This window comes from Oncorhynchus clarkii, chromosome 7 (genome assembly GCF_045791955.1).
Source record: "Oncorhynchus clarkii lewisi isolate Uvic-CL-2024 chromosome 7, UVic_Ocla_1.0, whole genome shotgun sequence".
Lineage (NCBI taxonomy): Eukaryota > Metazoa > Chordata > Actinopteri > Salmoniformes > Salmonidae > Oncorhynchus > Oncorhynchus clarkii.
The window spans coordinates 42,140,168-42,155,024 of record NC_092153.1 but is presented as its reverse complement, the minus strand read 5'-3'; the positions used below and the strand labels follow the sequence as shown (position 1 = coordinate 42,155,024).

At 41.0% G+C, this 14,857-nt stretch overlaps 2 protein-coding genes across 3 annotated transcripts; both read right to left on the bottom strand.

Annotated features, from left to right (window-relative positions):
• Nucleotides 1-2,743: 2,743 nt before the first annotated feature.
• On the bottom strand, nucleotides 2,744-6,022 carry LOC139414247 (serine/threonine-protein kinase Sgk2-like). The gene is made up of 10 exons (XM_071162148.1): nucleotides 5,829-6,022; nucleotides 5,619-5,702; nucleotides 5,341-5,472; nucleotides 5,131-5,243; nucleotides 4,893-4,929; nucleotides 4,708-4,794; nucleotides 4,526-4,621; nucleotides 4,218-4,373; nucleotides 3,409-3,498; nucleotides 2,744-3,281 (listed from the first exon to the last, which is right to left on the bottom strand). The coding sequence occupies exons 1-10, from the start codon at nucleotides 5,925-5,927 to the stop codon at nucleotides 3,123-3,125; spliced, it is 1,053 nt and encodes a 350-aa protein (XP_071018249.1). The 5' UTR covers nucleotides 5,928-6,022; the 3' UTR covers nucleotides 2,744-3,122.
• Nucleotides 6,023-8,874: 2,852 nt separating this feature from the next.
• Nucleotides 8,875-13,477, bottom strand: LOC139414246 (serine/threonine-protein kinase Sgk2-like). 2 transcript variants are annotated; one of them, XM_071162147.1, is made up of 13 exons: nucleotides 13,344-13,477; nucleotides 13,090-13,122; nucleotides 12,855-12,907; nucleotides 11,960-12,017; nucleotides 11,750-11,833; nucleotides 11,472-11,603; nucleotides 11,262-11,374; nucleotides 11,024-11,060; nucleotides 10,839-10,925; nucleotides 10,657-10,752; nucleotides 10,349-10,504; nucleotides 9,540-9,629; nucleotides 8,875-9,412 (listed from the first exon to the last, which is right to left on the bottom strand). In XM_071162147.1, exons 2-13 carry the CDS (start codon nucleotides 13,105-13,107, stop codon nucleotides 9,254-9,256), a joined length of 1,083 nt encoding a protein of 360 aa, XP_071018248.1. In that variant the 5' UTR covers nucleotides 13,108-13,122; nucleotides 13,344-13,477; the 3' UTR covers nucleotides 8,875-9,253. The 2 variants fall into 2 exon arrangements, with proteins under 2 accessions (XP_071018248.1, XP_071018247.1); XM_071162146.1 differs by having other exon boundaries at nucleotides 13,090-13,116.
• Between the last annotated feature and the right edge of the window lie 1,380 nt (nucleotides 13,478-14,857).

The window sequence follows — 14,857 nt, the reverse complement described above, 5'->3', positions numbered from 1 at the left end:
GAGGATCTGCTATATTTTTTTGTTGTTGGTGAGAACCATGATAAAGCCTGGGAGGGTCATCTCTCGATCAGACCGCATGCTGGTGTTGATAACAATAACATCATTGTTGTGATGTTTCATCTGTCAATGACTATCCACTGAGTGTTGGCTATATGCTGCAGGTGGTGGATTACAGAAAATAGCTAGAGAGACACATGGGTTTATTAATTCCCTCTGGCGTCAGCGGCCTGCCCTTAATCCCTCCCTTTACACTAGTTCCTGACTGAACTTGCTTTACCTCTCAACTTAGTTTCCAATTGGCTCTTTCACCCCCCCCCCCCCCCCCCCTCTCCTCTGTAACTATTCCCCAGGTCGTTGCTGTAAATGAGAATGATTTCTCAGTCAATTTACCTAGTAAAATATGGGTTAAATAACAATTAATTACTAACTTCTATAAAAAAAAGATATATCACTAATTAGTATGTGTGTTTAGTGTTCACTTCTTACCCAGTATTTAAATATTTGCATTAGACAATCATGACCTGAAGTGTGGACTGCAACAGTGTGCCTATAACATCAATAATATATTGATCCACTATTGTTTCTACGTTACCTTCTTCACACCACTGTTTATTTTTCTTCGATCAGGCTAAGAACAACATGTGGTCTTGTATAAAACCACACCTCTTCCTCTCTGTCAGCAGTCAGTCTGTAACATCAGCCAGGAAAGGAAGCCAGCTCATGTCGTGTTCAAATCAACTTGAAACTCAGAAGTCTCTGACTTCAGTGCGTTCAAGACAACTGGGAATTTGGGAAAAATCGCTTTGAACGGTCATCCAACTCGAAATTCCAACCCAGGAATTCGGGAACTTACTGACCTGAAGATCACTGACGTCATAATTTGAGTTCCCAGTTGTCTTGAAAGCACCAGTATCCTAATCCACCAGGTACATTCATGTCAGGGGAGAACAACTCATTGTCAGGGGAGAAAACAGAAAACAGGATCCCCCATTATAGTGGAGGGGGAAATGGCAATCTTCATGATCAAGCTTTGAGTAAATAAATACACATTTCGAAGACAATCATAGTACCAATAATTGCTAATATTACACCCGATGTATATCCTGCTATTGCTGTCCCAGTCAAGTGGTAGTCCACACAAGCACACAGAACGGGATCGCCAAGTGCTGAAGCACGTAAATATTGTCTGTCCTCAGTTGCAACACTCACTATCGAGTTCCAAACTGCCTCTGTAAGCAACATCAGCACAATAACTGTTTGTCAGGAGCTTCATGAAATGGTTTTCCATGGCCGAGCAGCGACACACAAGCCTAAGATCACCATTTGCAATGCCAAGCGTTGGCTGGAGTGGTGTAAAGCTCTCCGCCATTGGACTCTGGAGCAGTGGAAACACGTTCCCTGGAGCAATGAATCCCGCTTCACTATCTGGCAAGTCGACTGACGAATCTGGGTTTGGCAGATGCCAGGAGAACACTACCTGCCCGAATGCATAGTGCCAACTTTGGTGGAGGAGGAATAATAGTCTGTGGCTGTTTTTCATGGTTCCGGCTAGGCCCATTAGATTCAGTGAAGGGAAATCTTAACGCTACAGCATACAATGACATTCTAGATGATTCTGTGCTTCCAACTTTGTGGCAGCAGTTTGGGGAAGGCCCTTTCCTGTTTCAGAATGACAATGGCCTTGTGCACAAAGCGAAGTCCATACAGAAATGGTTTGTAGAGATCGGTGTGTAAAAACTTGACTGGCCTGCACAGAGCCCTGACCTCAACCCCATCGAACACCTTTGGGATGAATTAGAACTTCAACTGCAAGTCAGGCCTAATCGCACAACATTAAAATCATCCAACCTCATTAAATCTGAATGGAAGCAAGTCCCCGCAGCAATGTTCCAACATCTAGTGGAAAACCTTCCAAGAAGGGTGGAAACTGTTTATAGCAGGAAAGGGGGGACCAACTCCATATTAATGCCTATAATTTTAGAATGAGATGTTCGACGAGCAGGTCCACATACTTTTGGTCATGTAGTGTATTTGCAACTGCTCGGATAAAAAAAATCTTGGTCGAGCAACAGCCTATTGACCTAACAATAGACCAGTCGACTAAATGGGGTCAGCCCTAAATGTAACAATCATTTATTGTTGCCATTGGTGCATTTCTTACAAATAACCTGTCGATCCGTCTTTAAAGCCAATGGGACTGTCATCAAAGGCTTTTAGCTCTTGCTTTTTTACTCATTGTATTGATGAATTTCATCATCGACAATACTTCGCAAACTCAATGTGCAATCAAATGTTATATGAATGCTTCCTTCCAGGGAAACCGAGGTCTGTCCTCAGCTAGGGGCTCACGTGGATTTATGCCAAGCTTTGAAACTTTGTAAAATCTTAGAATTTGTTGCATGTTGCGTTATATTTTTGTTCAGCATAGCCTAATAAAATAATCCCCATAAAAATCTGCCAGTTCTGCAAGTGATATTAATTTCTTTTTTTCATTGGATGCATCTCAATCCACCACATCGGCCTATGTAACAATTCCGCATCTGTGGTGAAAGGTGGCAGAGCTAGAACGGTGTCAGACCATGAAACATCCTGAAAATCAGTCTTCTCACAAAGTTGTCTGTAGTGTTCAAACAGTTTAGCCTAAATGTAGTTAAATTACTTAAAACATTTTTTATCATATATATTTTGTGCTACAAAAATATCCCGGTTTTTCATTTCCAAAATCTGGTCACCTCATTCAATGTTTATTTCTGAGGCTACCATATACATATTGAAGTATACAGATTTTCAATGATTTTCTTGAGATATGCATGGTAAACCCACAAATAACTGAACCAAATATTTATTATAACATCCAAACTGATGCCACATGTTAACAATTAACTCCCCATTCATATATTTCAGGGAATGATTTATCTATCATTGCCTTGAAAGTCCTAACCTATTTGCAATTTTTTTCTTTATTTGCATTGTTCATTTCTGCATGAGATACAATAATAGTTTTACAAATACAATTACAAAGTAATCGAAGAGCCAATGCATTAGGTGTGCATTTTAACAAAGTGGGCGGGAGAAGTTTGGTTATTTTGGGTGGCAGCAATGTAGAATCTGAATGTCCTACACTAGAGGAAGTTGTCATCACTGGAGACATAGGAGAAGCCAGTGAAAGCATTTGGGCTGCTGGTTGATAAGTTGGAGAATTCAGGGGTAACCCCCACAGAGCCTGACACCATCTCTTTGGTGAACTCTGGATCAATATGCTGCATGTCTGCTGGGCCTTTCTGTTGGGACAAAAGGTTTAGCACAGTAGAAAACACTGAATGAATGTCATATTAATTGTGTATGTATGTTAAGGATCGAAATTCGACGAAAAACAATACTGAAATCAAATTTGTTTTACACACTTACCACGTTGGGGTTGTACGGAGGTTTGATTCTCCGATGGTAAAGGTCATCCCAGTTTATCGGCGAGAAAAAAGTATGGTTTTTAACTTCGAGCTGCATGTGAAAGACAAAAAGATTTTCAAGGCTCAATGCAGCCGTTTTTATCTTGATATCATATCATTTTCTGGGTAACAATTAAGTACCTTTCTGTCATCGTTTTCCTTTCAATTTGTAAAAAATAAACAAAAAATATTTCTCAAGCAACAATTTTGCTTGGACTGTCTGGGGGTGGTCTGAGTGAGGGGCCTAGTTGGAGGGGCCTAATTGGAAGGATATGTAACCTGAAAACTAGCTGTTATTGGCAGGGAGGTTTGAAACTCTCTTTGTTATTCGTCTATTAACTTATACTGCCTGCCAGGCATGTGGACTGTGGTTTATGAGTCAACCCACGTATCACTATCAGAGGACACCTGGACCACCTATTGAGATGTGCCTTTTGTTAAAGATGCAATCCTGTATTTTAAGGGCTTACAAACATTTGCTTTTGCAGGATGTAACATATCATATGAAATTGATGATGTGGTACACAATTGTGCCCAAGTTCCGGGGACCTGTTTTGCCTCGCTGGCACTACTTTCAAAACTACTGGCTGAAGTTATACAAAAGCTCTGGAGCATCCCTTTAAGTAAATCAGATGATAAATGAGGTTCTAGTCATTCTAGAGTGGGCCTGTGTGTATGTGTCTGCACGTGCGTTAACTCTAGGAAAGAGAGAGAAAGTAGACTGTCTGGTGAGGACATCCTCATCCTGCGTATTGTGACAAGTTCACTCACAAAGTCTGCGATAGCACCCAGCCTGCGATGCTGGTCTTTCTGTAGGAGGCCCATCAGCAGGTCACACGCAACAGAGCTGGTCCCTTCTGGCACACTCAAAGGCCTGTGGAGGATGTTGTCATACATCTCAGACATATCCTGGCTATAGAAGGGGGGCTGGAAGGAACAGAGGACAAAATGAGTTGATACTCACAATGAGGTGTGGCCGACTTGGTTTGGAAAATGATAAATACATTACTATAGTACGCAGAACCATAATTCATTACAGCAAAGTGCACGTGAATAGGCCTTTCAGAGGGTATGCTCACCAGCCCATATATCATCTCATAAAGTACAGTTCCCAGACACCACCAGTCTACCGTGTGGTCATAGGGCTGCTGTTTCAACACCTCCGGAGCCAAATACTACAGAGCAAAAGGCGGTGTCAGTGGCTACAGTGACTAAGTGAAATGGGGGGACTGTAGGATATACAATAGAAATCAAAACTTACCTCTGGGGTTCCACAGAAAGTGGAGGTGGTGGACTCCGGGTCTATCCCCTCTTTACACAAGCCAAAGTCAGTCAACACAACATGGCCCTGGAGAAGGTCCAAATCAAAACATCAGGGTGACCTTGTCCAACCCACGGAGAACTAATATAACGATAGTCATGAATTCATGATATGCATACACTTACCTCGGAGTCTAGCAGCACATTTTCAGGCTTCAAGTCTCTAGAACAGAGAAAATGGTGTGTTTTAAAAAAAAAACAGAGAACCTTCTGTACAGCCTAAAGGCACTGCTGACAGAATGACCTTCCACAGAGGGAGCATAGGAAACCAGCAGAGAACATGTGGGTTTACTGTGAATGACCTGTGAATGCTGTTAAGTGGGTGAGACTTAGTTGTCAACATTGTTGAGAGGGTGTGACTGACCTGTAAACAATGTTGTGCGAGTGTAAGTAGCCGACGGCACTGGCCAACTCAGCCGTGTAGAAGCGAGCCCTTGGCTCTGAGAAGCAGTGCTCTCTCTGAAGGTGATAGAAAAGCTACAGTAGAATATCAAAAGTAGAAGAAAATTAAATATTTCTTTTCTCTCTTGTACAAAATCAAAAAAAGAGCCTATGTCTTTACTCCATACATTACCTCTCCTCCATTGACGTAATCCATGACAAAGTAGAGCTTCTCTGGGGTCTGGAACGAGTAGTGGAGCCCCACCAGGAAGGGATGTTTCATACTCTTGAGCAGCACATTCCTCTCTGCCATGATGTTCTTTTGCTTCACATGGAAGAATCCAGCGGCAAATAAATACAGCAATTGTGAATCATTATTGTTAAACCCACTCCTACCGACAGCATGTTTTGTATCTTTCAAAAAAAAAATCTACTGTTATATTTGGAATTATGTGAAACTCTGCGTGGAACCTCTTTTTTCCTCAGTATGATTTTTTTCTGCAGCACTTTCACAGCATAGAACTTGTTGTCGGATTTCAGTTTGGCAAGAAGAACCTGGGGACACGACAACATTGATTAATAATAAGGTAATAACACAAAGTAAAGTATATACATTGTTGGTTAAACACCAACAGCATTTTTTTTTGTCAATTTAGAGAACACTGCCAAAGATGGCCATACTTTCCCAAATGTTCCTTTCCCAATTATAGCCAGGATTTCAAAGTCTGATGGCTTGGCACTAAAACGTAAGAGGGAATGGTGTGGGAGAAAGAGGGACATGGCTTTAGTAGCAAACTGTACAATAGTATACAGTGTGTCTTTAGATTTTAAAATGTATAGGCAAGGCTTTGCTGGTATCTCTTTGTAATGTGGAAAGCCTTTCCATGTCACCCCCAGATATCACCAATACCAGTGTAGTTGCCAAAATAGTGACACATCCTCAGGGTTCTGTCAACAAGTTAAATCATGTCAATAACAGAGGATCTGCTATATTTTTTTGTTGTTGGTGAGAACCATGATAAAGCCTGGGAGGGTCATCTCTCGATCAGACCGCATGCTGGTGTTGATAACAATAACATCATTGTTGTGATGTTTCATCTGTCAATGACTATCCACTGAGTGTTGGCTATATGCTGCAGGTGGTGGATTACAGAAAATAGCTAGAGAGACACATGGGTTTATTAATTCCCTCTGGCGTCAGCGGCCTGCCCTTAATCCCTCCCTTTACACTAGTTCCTGACTGAACTTGCTTTACCTCTCAAATTAGTTTCCAATTGGCCCTTTCACCCCCCCCCCCCCCCCCCCCCCTCCTCTCCTCTGTAACTATTCCCCAGGTCGTTGCTGTAAATGAGAATGATTTCTCAGTCAATTTACCTAGTAAAATATGGGTTAAATAACAATTAATTACTAACTTCTATAAAAAAAAGATATATCACTAATTAGTATGTGTGTTTAGTGTTCACTTCTTACCCAGTATTTAAATATTTGCATTAGACAATCATGACCTGAAGTGTGGACTGCAACAGTGTGCCTATAACATCAATAATATATTGATCCACTATTGTTTCTACGTTACCTTCTTCACACCACTGTTTATTTTTCTTCGATCAGGCTAAGAACAACATGTGGTCTTGTATAAAACCACACCTCTTCCTCTCTGTCAGCAGTCAGTCTGTAACATCAGCCAGGAAAGGAAGCCAGCTCATGTCGTGTTCAAATCAACTTGAAACTCAGAAGTCTCTGACTTCAGTGCGTTCAAGACAACTGGGAATTTGGGAAAAATCGCTTTGAACGGTCATCCAACTCGAAATTCCAACCCAGGAATTCGGGAACTTACTGACCTGAAGATCACTGACGTCATAATTTGAGTTCCCAGTTGTCTTGAAAGCACCAGTATCCTAATCCACCAGGTACATTCATGTCAGGGGAGAACAACTCATTGTCAGGGGAGAAAACAGAAAACAGGATCCCCCATTATAGTGGAGGGGGAAATGGCAATCTTCATGATCAAGCTTTGAGTAAATAAATACACATTTCGAAGACAATCATAGTACCAATAATTGCTAATATTACACCCGATGTATATCCTGCTATTGCTGTCCCAGTCAAGTGGTAGTCCACACAAGCACACAGAACGGGATCGCCAAGTGCTGAAGCACGTAAATATTGTCTGTCCTCAGTTGCAACACTCACTATCGAGTTCCAAACTGCCTCTGTAAGCAACATCAGCACAATAACTGTTTGTCAGGAGCTTCATGAAATGGTTTTCCATGGCCGAGCAGCGACACACAAGCCTAAGATCACCATTTGCAATGCCAAGCGTTGGCTGGAGTGGTGTAAAGCTCTCCGCCATTGGACTCTGGAGCAGTGGAAACACGTTCCCTGGAGCAATGAATCCCGCTTCACTATCTGGCAAGTCGACTGACGAATCTGGGTTTGGCAGATGCCAGGAGAACACTACCTGCCCGAATGCATAGTGCCAACTTTGGTGGAGGAGGAATAATAGTCTGTGGCTGTTTTTCATGGTTCCGGCTAGGCCCATTAGATTCAGTGAAGGGAAATCTTAACGCTACAGCATACAATGACATTCTAGATGATTCTGTGCTTCCAACTTTGTGGCAGCAGTTTGGGGAAGGCCCTTTCCTGTTTCAGAATGACAATGGCCTTGTGCACAAAGCGAAGTCCATACAGAAATGGTTTGTAGAGATCGGTGTGTAAAAACTTGACTGGCCTGCACAGAGCCCTGACCTCAACCCCATCGAACACCTTTGGGATGAATTAGAACTTCAACTGCAAGTCAGGCCTAATCGCACAACATTAAAATCATCCAACCTCATTAAATCTGAATGGAAGCAAGTCCCCGCAGCAATGTTCCAACATCTAGTGGAAAACCTTCCAAGAAGGGTGGAAACTGTTTATAGCAGGAAAGGGGGGACCAACTCCATATTAATGCCTATAATTTTAGAATGAGATGTTCGACGAGCAGGTCCACATACTTTTGGTCATGTAGTGTATTTGCAACTGCTCGGATAAAAAAAATCTTGGTCGAGCAACAGCCTATTGACCTAACAATAGACCAGTCGACTAAATGGGGTCAGCCCTAAATGTAACAATCATTTATTGTTGCCATTGGTGCATTTCTTACAAATAACCTGTCGATCCGTCTTTAAAGCCAATGGGACTGTCATCAAAGGCTTTTAGCTCTTGCTTTTTTACTCATTGTATTGATGAATTTCATCATCGACAATACTTCGCAAACTCAATGTGCAATCAAATGTTATATGAATGCTTCCTTCCAGGGAAACCGAGGTCTGTCCTCAGCTAGGGGCTCACGTGGATTTATGCCAAGCTTTGAAACTTTGTAAAATCTTAGAATTTGTTGCATGTTGCGTTATATTTTTGTTCAGCATAGCCTAATAAAATAATCCCCATAAAAATCTGCCAGTTCTGCAAGTGATATTAATTTCTTTTTTTCATTGGATGCATCTCAATCCACCACATCGGCCTATGTAACAATTCCGCATCTGTGGTGAAAGGTGGCAGAGCTAGAACGGTGTCAGACCATGAAACATCCTGAAAATCAGTCTTCTCACAAAGTTGTCTGTAGTGTTCAAACAGTTTAGCCTAAATGTAGTTAAATTACTTAAAACATTTTTTATCATATATATTTTGTGCTACAAAAATATCCCGGTTTTTCATTTCCAAAATCTGGTCACCTCATTCAATGTTTATTTCTGAGGCTACCATATACATATTGAAGTATACAGATTTTCAATGATTTTCTTGAGATATGCATGGTAAACCCACAAATAACTGAACCAAATATTTATTATAACATCCAAACTGATGCCACATGTTAACAATTAACTCCCCATTCATATATTTCAGGGAATGATTTATCTATCATTGCCTTGAAAGTCCTAACCTATTTGCAATTTTTTTCTTTATTTGCATTGTTCATTTCTGCATGAGATACAATAATAGTTTTACAAATACAATTACAAAGTAATCGAAGAGCCAATGCATTAGGTGTGCATTTTAACAAAGTGGGCGGGAGAAGTTTGGTTATTTTGGGTGGCAGCAATGTAGAATCTGAATGTCCTACACTAGAGGAAGTTGTCATCACTGGAGACATAGGAGAAGCCAGTGAAAGCATTTGGGCTGCTGGTTGATAAGTTGGAGAATTCAGGGGTAACCCCCACAGAGCCTGACACCATCTCTTTGGTGAACTCTGGATCAATATGCTGCATGTCTGCTGGGCCTTTCTGTTGGGACAAAAGGTTTAGCACAGTAGAAAACACTGAATGAATGTCATATTAATTGTGTATGTATGTTAAGGATCGAAATTCGACGAAAAACAATACTGAAATCAAATTTGTTTTACACACTTACCACGTTGGGGTTGTACGGAGGTTTGATTCTCCGATGGTAAAGGTCATCCCAGTTTATCGGCGAGAAAAAAGTATGGTTTTTAACTTCGAGCTGCATGTGAAAGACAAAAAGATTTTCAAGGCTCAATGCAGCCGTTTTTATCTTGATATCATATCATTTTCTGGGTAACAATTAAGTACCTTTCTGTCATCGTTTTCCTTTCAATTTGTAAAAAATAAACAAAAAATATTTCTCAAGCAACAATTTTGCTTGGACTGTCTGGGGGTGGTCTGAGTGAGGGGCCTAGTTGGAGGGGCCTAATTGGAAGGATATGTAACCTGAAAACTAGCTGTTATTGGCAGGGAGGTTTGAAACTCTCTTTGTTATTCGTCTATTAACTTATACTGCCTGCCAGGCATGTGGACTGTGGTTTATGAGTCAACCCACGTATCACTATCAGAGGACACCTGGACCACCTATTGAGATGTGCCTTTTGTTAAAGATGCAATCCTGTATTTTAAGGGCTTACAAACATTTGCTTTTGCAGGATGTAACATATCATATGAAATTGATGATGTGGTACACAATTGTGCCCAAGTTCCGGGGACCTGTTTTGCCTCGCTGGCACTACTTTCAAAACTACTGGCTGAAGTTATACAAAAGCTCTGGAGCATCCCTTTAAGTAAATCAGATGATAAATGAGGTTCTAGTCATTCTAGAGTGGGCCTGTGTGTATGTGTCTGCACGTGCGTTAACTCTAGGAAAGAGAGAGAAAGTAGACTGTCTGGTGAGGACATCCTCATCCTGCGTATTGTGACAAGTTCACTCACAAAGTCTGCGATAGCACCCAGCCTGCGATGCTGGTCTTTCTGTAGGAGGCCCATCAGCAGGTCACACGCAACAGAGCTGGTCCCTTCTGGCACACTCAAAGGCCTGTGGAGGATGTTGTCATACATCTCAGACATATCCTGGCTATAGAAGGGGGGCTGGAAGGAACAGAGGACAAAATGAGTTGATACTCACAATGAGGTGTGGCCGACTTGGTTTGGAAAATGATAAATACATTACTATAGTACGCAGAACCATAATTCATTACAGCAAAGTGCACGTGAATAGGCCTTTCAGAGGGTATGCTCACCAGCCCATATATCATCTCATAAAGTACAGTTCCCAGACACCACCAGTCTACCGTGTGGTCATAGGGCTGCTGTTTCAACACCTCCGGAGCCAAATACTACAGAGCAAAAGGCGGTGTCAGTGGCTACAGTGACTAAGTGAAATGGGGGGACTGTAGGATATACAATAGAAATCAAAACTTACCTCTGGGGTTCCACAGAAAGTGGAGGTGGTGGACTCCGGGTCTATCCCCTCTTTACACAAGCCAAAGTCAGTCAACACAACATGGCCCTGGAGAAGGTCCAAATCAAAACATCAGGGTGACCTTGTCCAACCCACGGAGAACTAATATAACGATAGTCATGAATTCATGATATGCATACACTTACCTCGGAGTCTAGCAGCACATTTTCAGGCTTCAAGTCTCTAGAACAGAGAAAATGGTGTGTTTTAAAAAAAAAACAGAGAACCTTCTGTACAGCCTAAAGGCACTGCTGACAGAATGACCTTCCACAGAGGGAGCATAGGAAACCAGCAGAGAACATGTGGGTTTACTGTGAATGACCTGTGAATGCTGTTAAGTGGGTGAGACTTAGTTGTCAACATTGTTGAGAGGGTGTGACTGACCTGTAAACAATGTTGTGCGAGTGTAAGTAGCCGACGGCACTGGCCAACTCAGCCGTGTAGAAGCGAGCCCTTGGCTCTGAGAAGCAGTGCTCTCTCTGAAGGTGATAGAAAAGCTACAGTAGAATATCAAAAGTAGAAGAAAATTAAATATTTATTTTCTCTCTTGTACAAAATCAAAAAAAGAGCCTATGTCTTTACTCCATACATTACCTCTCCTCCATTGACGTAATCCATGACAAAGTAGAGCTTCTCTGGGGTCTGGAACGAGTAGTGGAGCCCCACCAGGAAGGGATGTTTCATACTCTTGAGCAGCACATTCCTCTCTGCCATGATGTTCTTTTGCTTCACATGGAAGAATCCAGCGGCAAATAAATACAGCAATTGTGAATCATTATTGTTAAACCCACTCCTACCGACAGCATGTTTTGTATCTTTCAAAAAAAAAATCTACTGTTATATTTGGAATTATGTGAAACTCTGCGTGGAACCTCTTTTTTCCTCAGTATGATTTTTTTCTGCAGCACTTTCACAGCATAGAACTTGTTGTCGGATTTCAGTTTGGCAAGAAGAACCTGGGGACACGACAACATTGATTAATAATAAGGTAATAACACAAAGTAAAGTATATACATTGTTGGTTAAACACCAACAGCATTTTTTTTTGTCAATTTAGAGAACACTGCCAAAGATGGCCATACTTTCCCAAATGTTCCTTTCCCAATTATAGCCAGGATTTCAAAGTCTGATGGCTTGGCACTAAAACGTAAGAGGGAATGGTGTGGGAGAAAGAGGGACATGGCTTTAGTAGCAAACTGTACAATAGTATACAGTGTGTCTTTAGATTTTAAAATGTATAGGCAAGGCTTTGCTGGTATCTCTTTGTAATGTGGAAAGCCTTTCCATGTCACCCCCAGATATCACCAATACCAGTGTAGTTGCCAAAATAGTGACACATCCTCAGGGTTCTGTCAACAAGTTAAATCATGTCAATAACAGAGGATCTGCTATTTTTTTTTGTTGTTGGTGAGAACCATGATAAAGCCTGGGAGGGTCATCTCTCGATCAGACCGCATGCTGGTGTTGATAACAATAACATCATTGTTGTGATGTTTCATCTGTCAATGACTATCCACTGAGTGTTGGCTATATGCTGCAGGTGGTGGATTACAGAAAATAGCTAGAGAGACACATGGGTTTATTAATTCCCTCTGGCGTCAGCGGCCTGCCCTTAATCCCTCCCTTTACACTAGTTCCTGACTGAACTTGCTTTACCTCTCAACTTAGTTTCCAATTGGCTCTTTCACCCCCCCCCCCCCCCCCCTCCTCTCCTCTGTAACTATTCCCCAGGTCGTTGCTGTAAATGAGAATGATTTCTCAGTCAATTTACCTAGTAAAATATGGGTTAAATAACAATTAATTACTAACTTCTATAAAAAAAAGATATATCACTAATTAGTATGTGTGTTTAGTGTTCACTTCTTACCCAGTATTTAAATATTTGCATTAGACAATCATGACCTGAAGTGTGGACTGCAACAGTGATCCAAGTGTGTGCATCCACATTGCTTATTATCATAAAGCCTGGTTACTCACTGGTGATTGTGTGAGTGACCAAGGTTGACATCAATGGAGTTTGCTGATTGAAGCTGTGAAGCAATTTGAGGAGACAATATTACTGTGCTAAATGGTTTGAAGTGAACAATGCCATGTTCACTGATTCGATTGATTGTAGAGGGGACAAATAATAGGTATACAAATGAGGAACCATCACACACCCATGTCATTTTGTGAAAATAAAAGTGATTGGAAAATATACATTCAAATATACCTGACTCCAATTATCCATGTCTCTTTTCTGTGCCTATCAGGGTGGGAGTCTAAGGCATTTGAACAGAAATTGATTATTTATTTGTACCATCAAATATGAGTGAGCTCAAAATAACTTATACATTTGTTAAAATACTGACTTGAAACCTAGACACTCATTGCTAGAAATCAATAAAAGTCAGCAGTATACAATTTTTTTTTTTACAAAATGTAAAATAAACAATACATGAGCATTAAGTTGGTCAAGGATCTTACCCTCTTGTGTGTAGAGGACTTTTTTCCTCAGGTGTTCTCAGGTAGGCTATTGGTATTCTGTCCTCGCAAGAATCTGTGACTTGCCAAATAACCTACAGCTTATTTTCAAGTCTCAGATGAATATGTATCTTTGGCCAAGTCTTATGTCCAAAAATCGACGTAAATTCAGAGAAGATTCTCGGGTATGTAAAAGTGTAAGAAATGGATTGATGCTGGACATCCAGAGCACTGACGCAAACTCGTTTGCACACAACAGGTTGTATCACTGTAAACAAGTACTACGCAAACCCACATGGTAACATGTGGCATGTATACAGAGTTGATACGCTCAAACTACTAATTCAAAAGGTGCATTCACCAAGAGGGCCCAGGAATGTAATACTGTAGCTTAGTTGTCTCGACATATTTCCTTTTGAAACAAACCAAACTGCACATATTATTTGACACACTGCGTGTCCGCACACATTTTACTGCAATTAATTAGGTGCATCTCATTATGGTGACCTTTTCAAATAAGACAGTCAAAGCCAAACATGTCAAGACTGTTTATAAACATGAGTGCTTAACACATTTAAAACAATTTAGAAAATTTAAAAACACTTTTTTTCCACCCCTAAATCAGATATCTCAGAGCAAACAGTGACATGATTTCCCATACATCTTTGAAAATAGCCAATACACCATAGTAATGCTGTATGTCAGTCAATACTCAAATGCTCAAAGGACAACTGTCTAGACTATACAGACAGCATCAACTACACCAATAGGAAAGAAACCAATAAATAAGCCAACAAACCTGCCAAATGTATAAACTAGCATAATTAATCAAAACATTTCAGAGAAAGTAACTGAGTCATAGGGAGAACAATTTATATGGGAAAGGATTGTTGGGTGATTGTTGGGTCTTCATTTCCTTCTATTTTAGATTTGTGAAGATAGGTAAGATGGCAAGGTATTATTTTAATGCCATAGCAATCACGATTTGATAATGGAATACCAGAGATTCAATGAAGCAATGCAGACGGTGTTGACATTTAAAATTTGAAGTAAGAATTAATTTCCTCTTGAAAGACCAACATCAACCAGTATCTTTAACATGACGCATAAGCAATCTCAGAAAGATAAGGAAACTGAGAACAACTCGGGAGTGACGCAGCGGTCTAAGGTACTGCATTTCAGTTCTAGAGGCATCACTACAGACCCTGGTTCGATTCCAGGCTGTATCACAACTGGCCGTGATTGGGAGTCTCATAGGGCAGCGCACAATTGGCCCAGCGTCGTCCGGGTTCGGGCTTGGCCGGGGGGAGGCAGTCATTGTAAATAAGAATTTGTTCTTAACTGACTTGCCTAACGGTTCAATAAAAAAAATACTATGCGTTCTATAGTAATCTACAATCTTTCAGCCAGATTCTCAACACTTGGAATCACAGCCAAGTGCTCAGAGAGGGACAAATTGAAACACTTGTAGCTGCATTTGATCCGTGATTTATTTTTAAACAATCTTTCCTACTTCC

Coding starts and splice junctions, on each gene's coding strand:
- LOC139414247 (XM_071162148.1), bottom strand. CDS start 5,927: ATGTCCCTCTTTCTCCCACACCATTCCCTCTTACGTTTTAGTGCCAAG. Junction 4,930..5,130: donor TCGCACAACATTGTTTACAG/GTCAGTCACACC, acceptor TCTCTGTTCTAG/AGACTTGAAGCCTGAAAATG. Junction 4,795..4,892: donor ATGTGCTGCTAGACTCCGAG/GTAAGTGTATGC, acceptor GACCTTCTCCAG/GGCCATGTTGTGTTGACTGA.
- LOC139414246 (XM_071162147.1), bottom strand. Junction 10,753..10,838: donor CTTTCTGTGGAACCCCAGAG/GTAAGTTTTGAT, acceptor TTTGCTCTGTAG/TATTTGGCTCCGGAGGTGTT. Junction 9,413..9,539: donor CTCCGTACAACCCCAACGTG/GTAAGTGTGTAA, acceptor TTGTCCCAACAG/AAAGGCCCAGCAGACATGCA.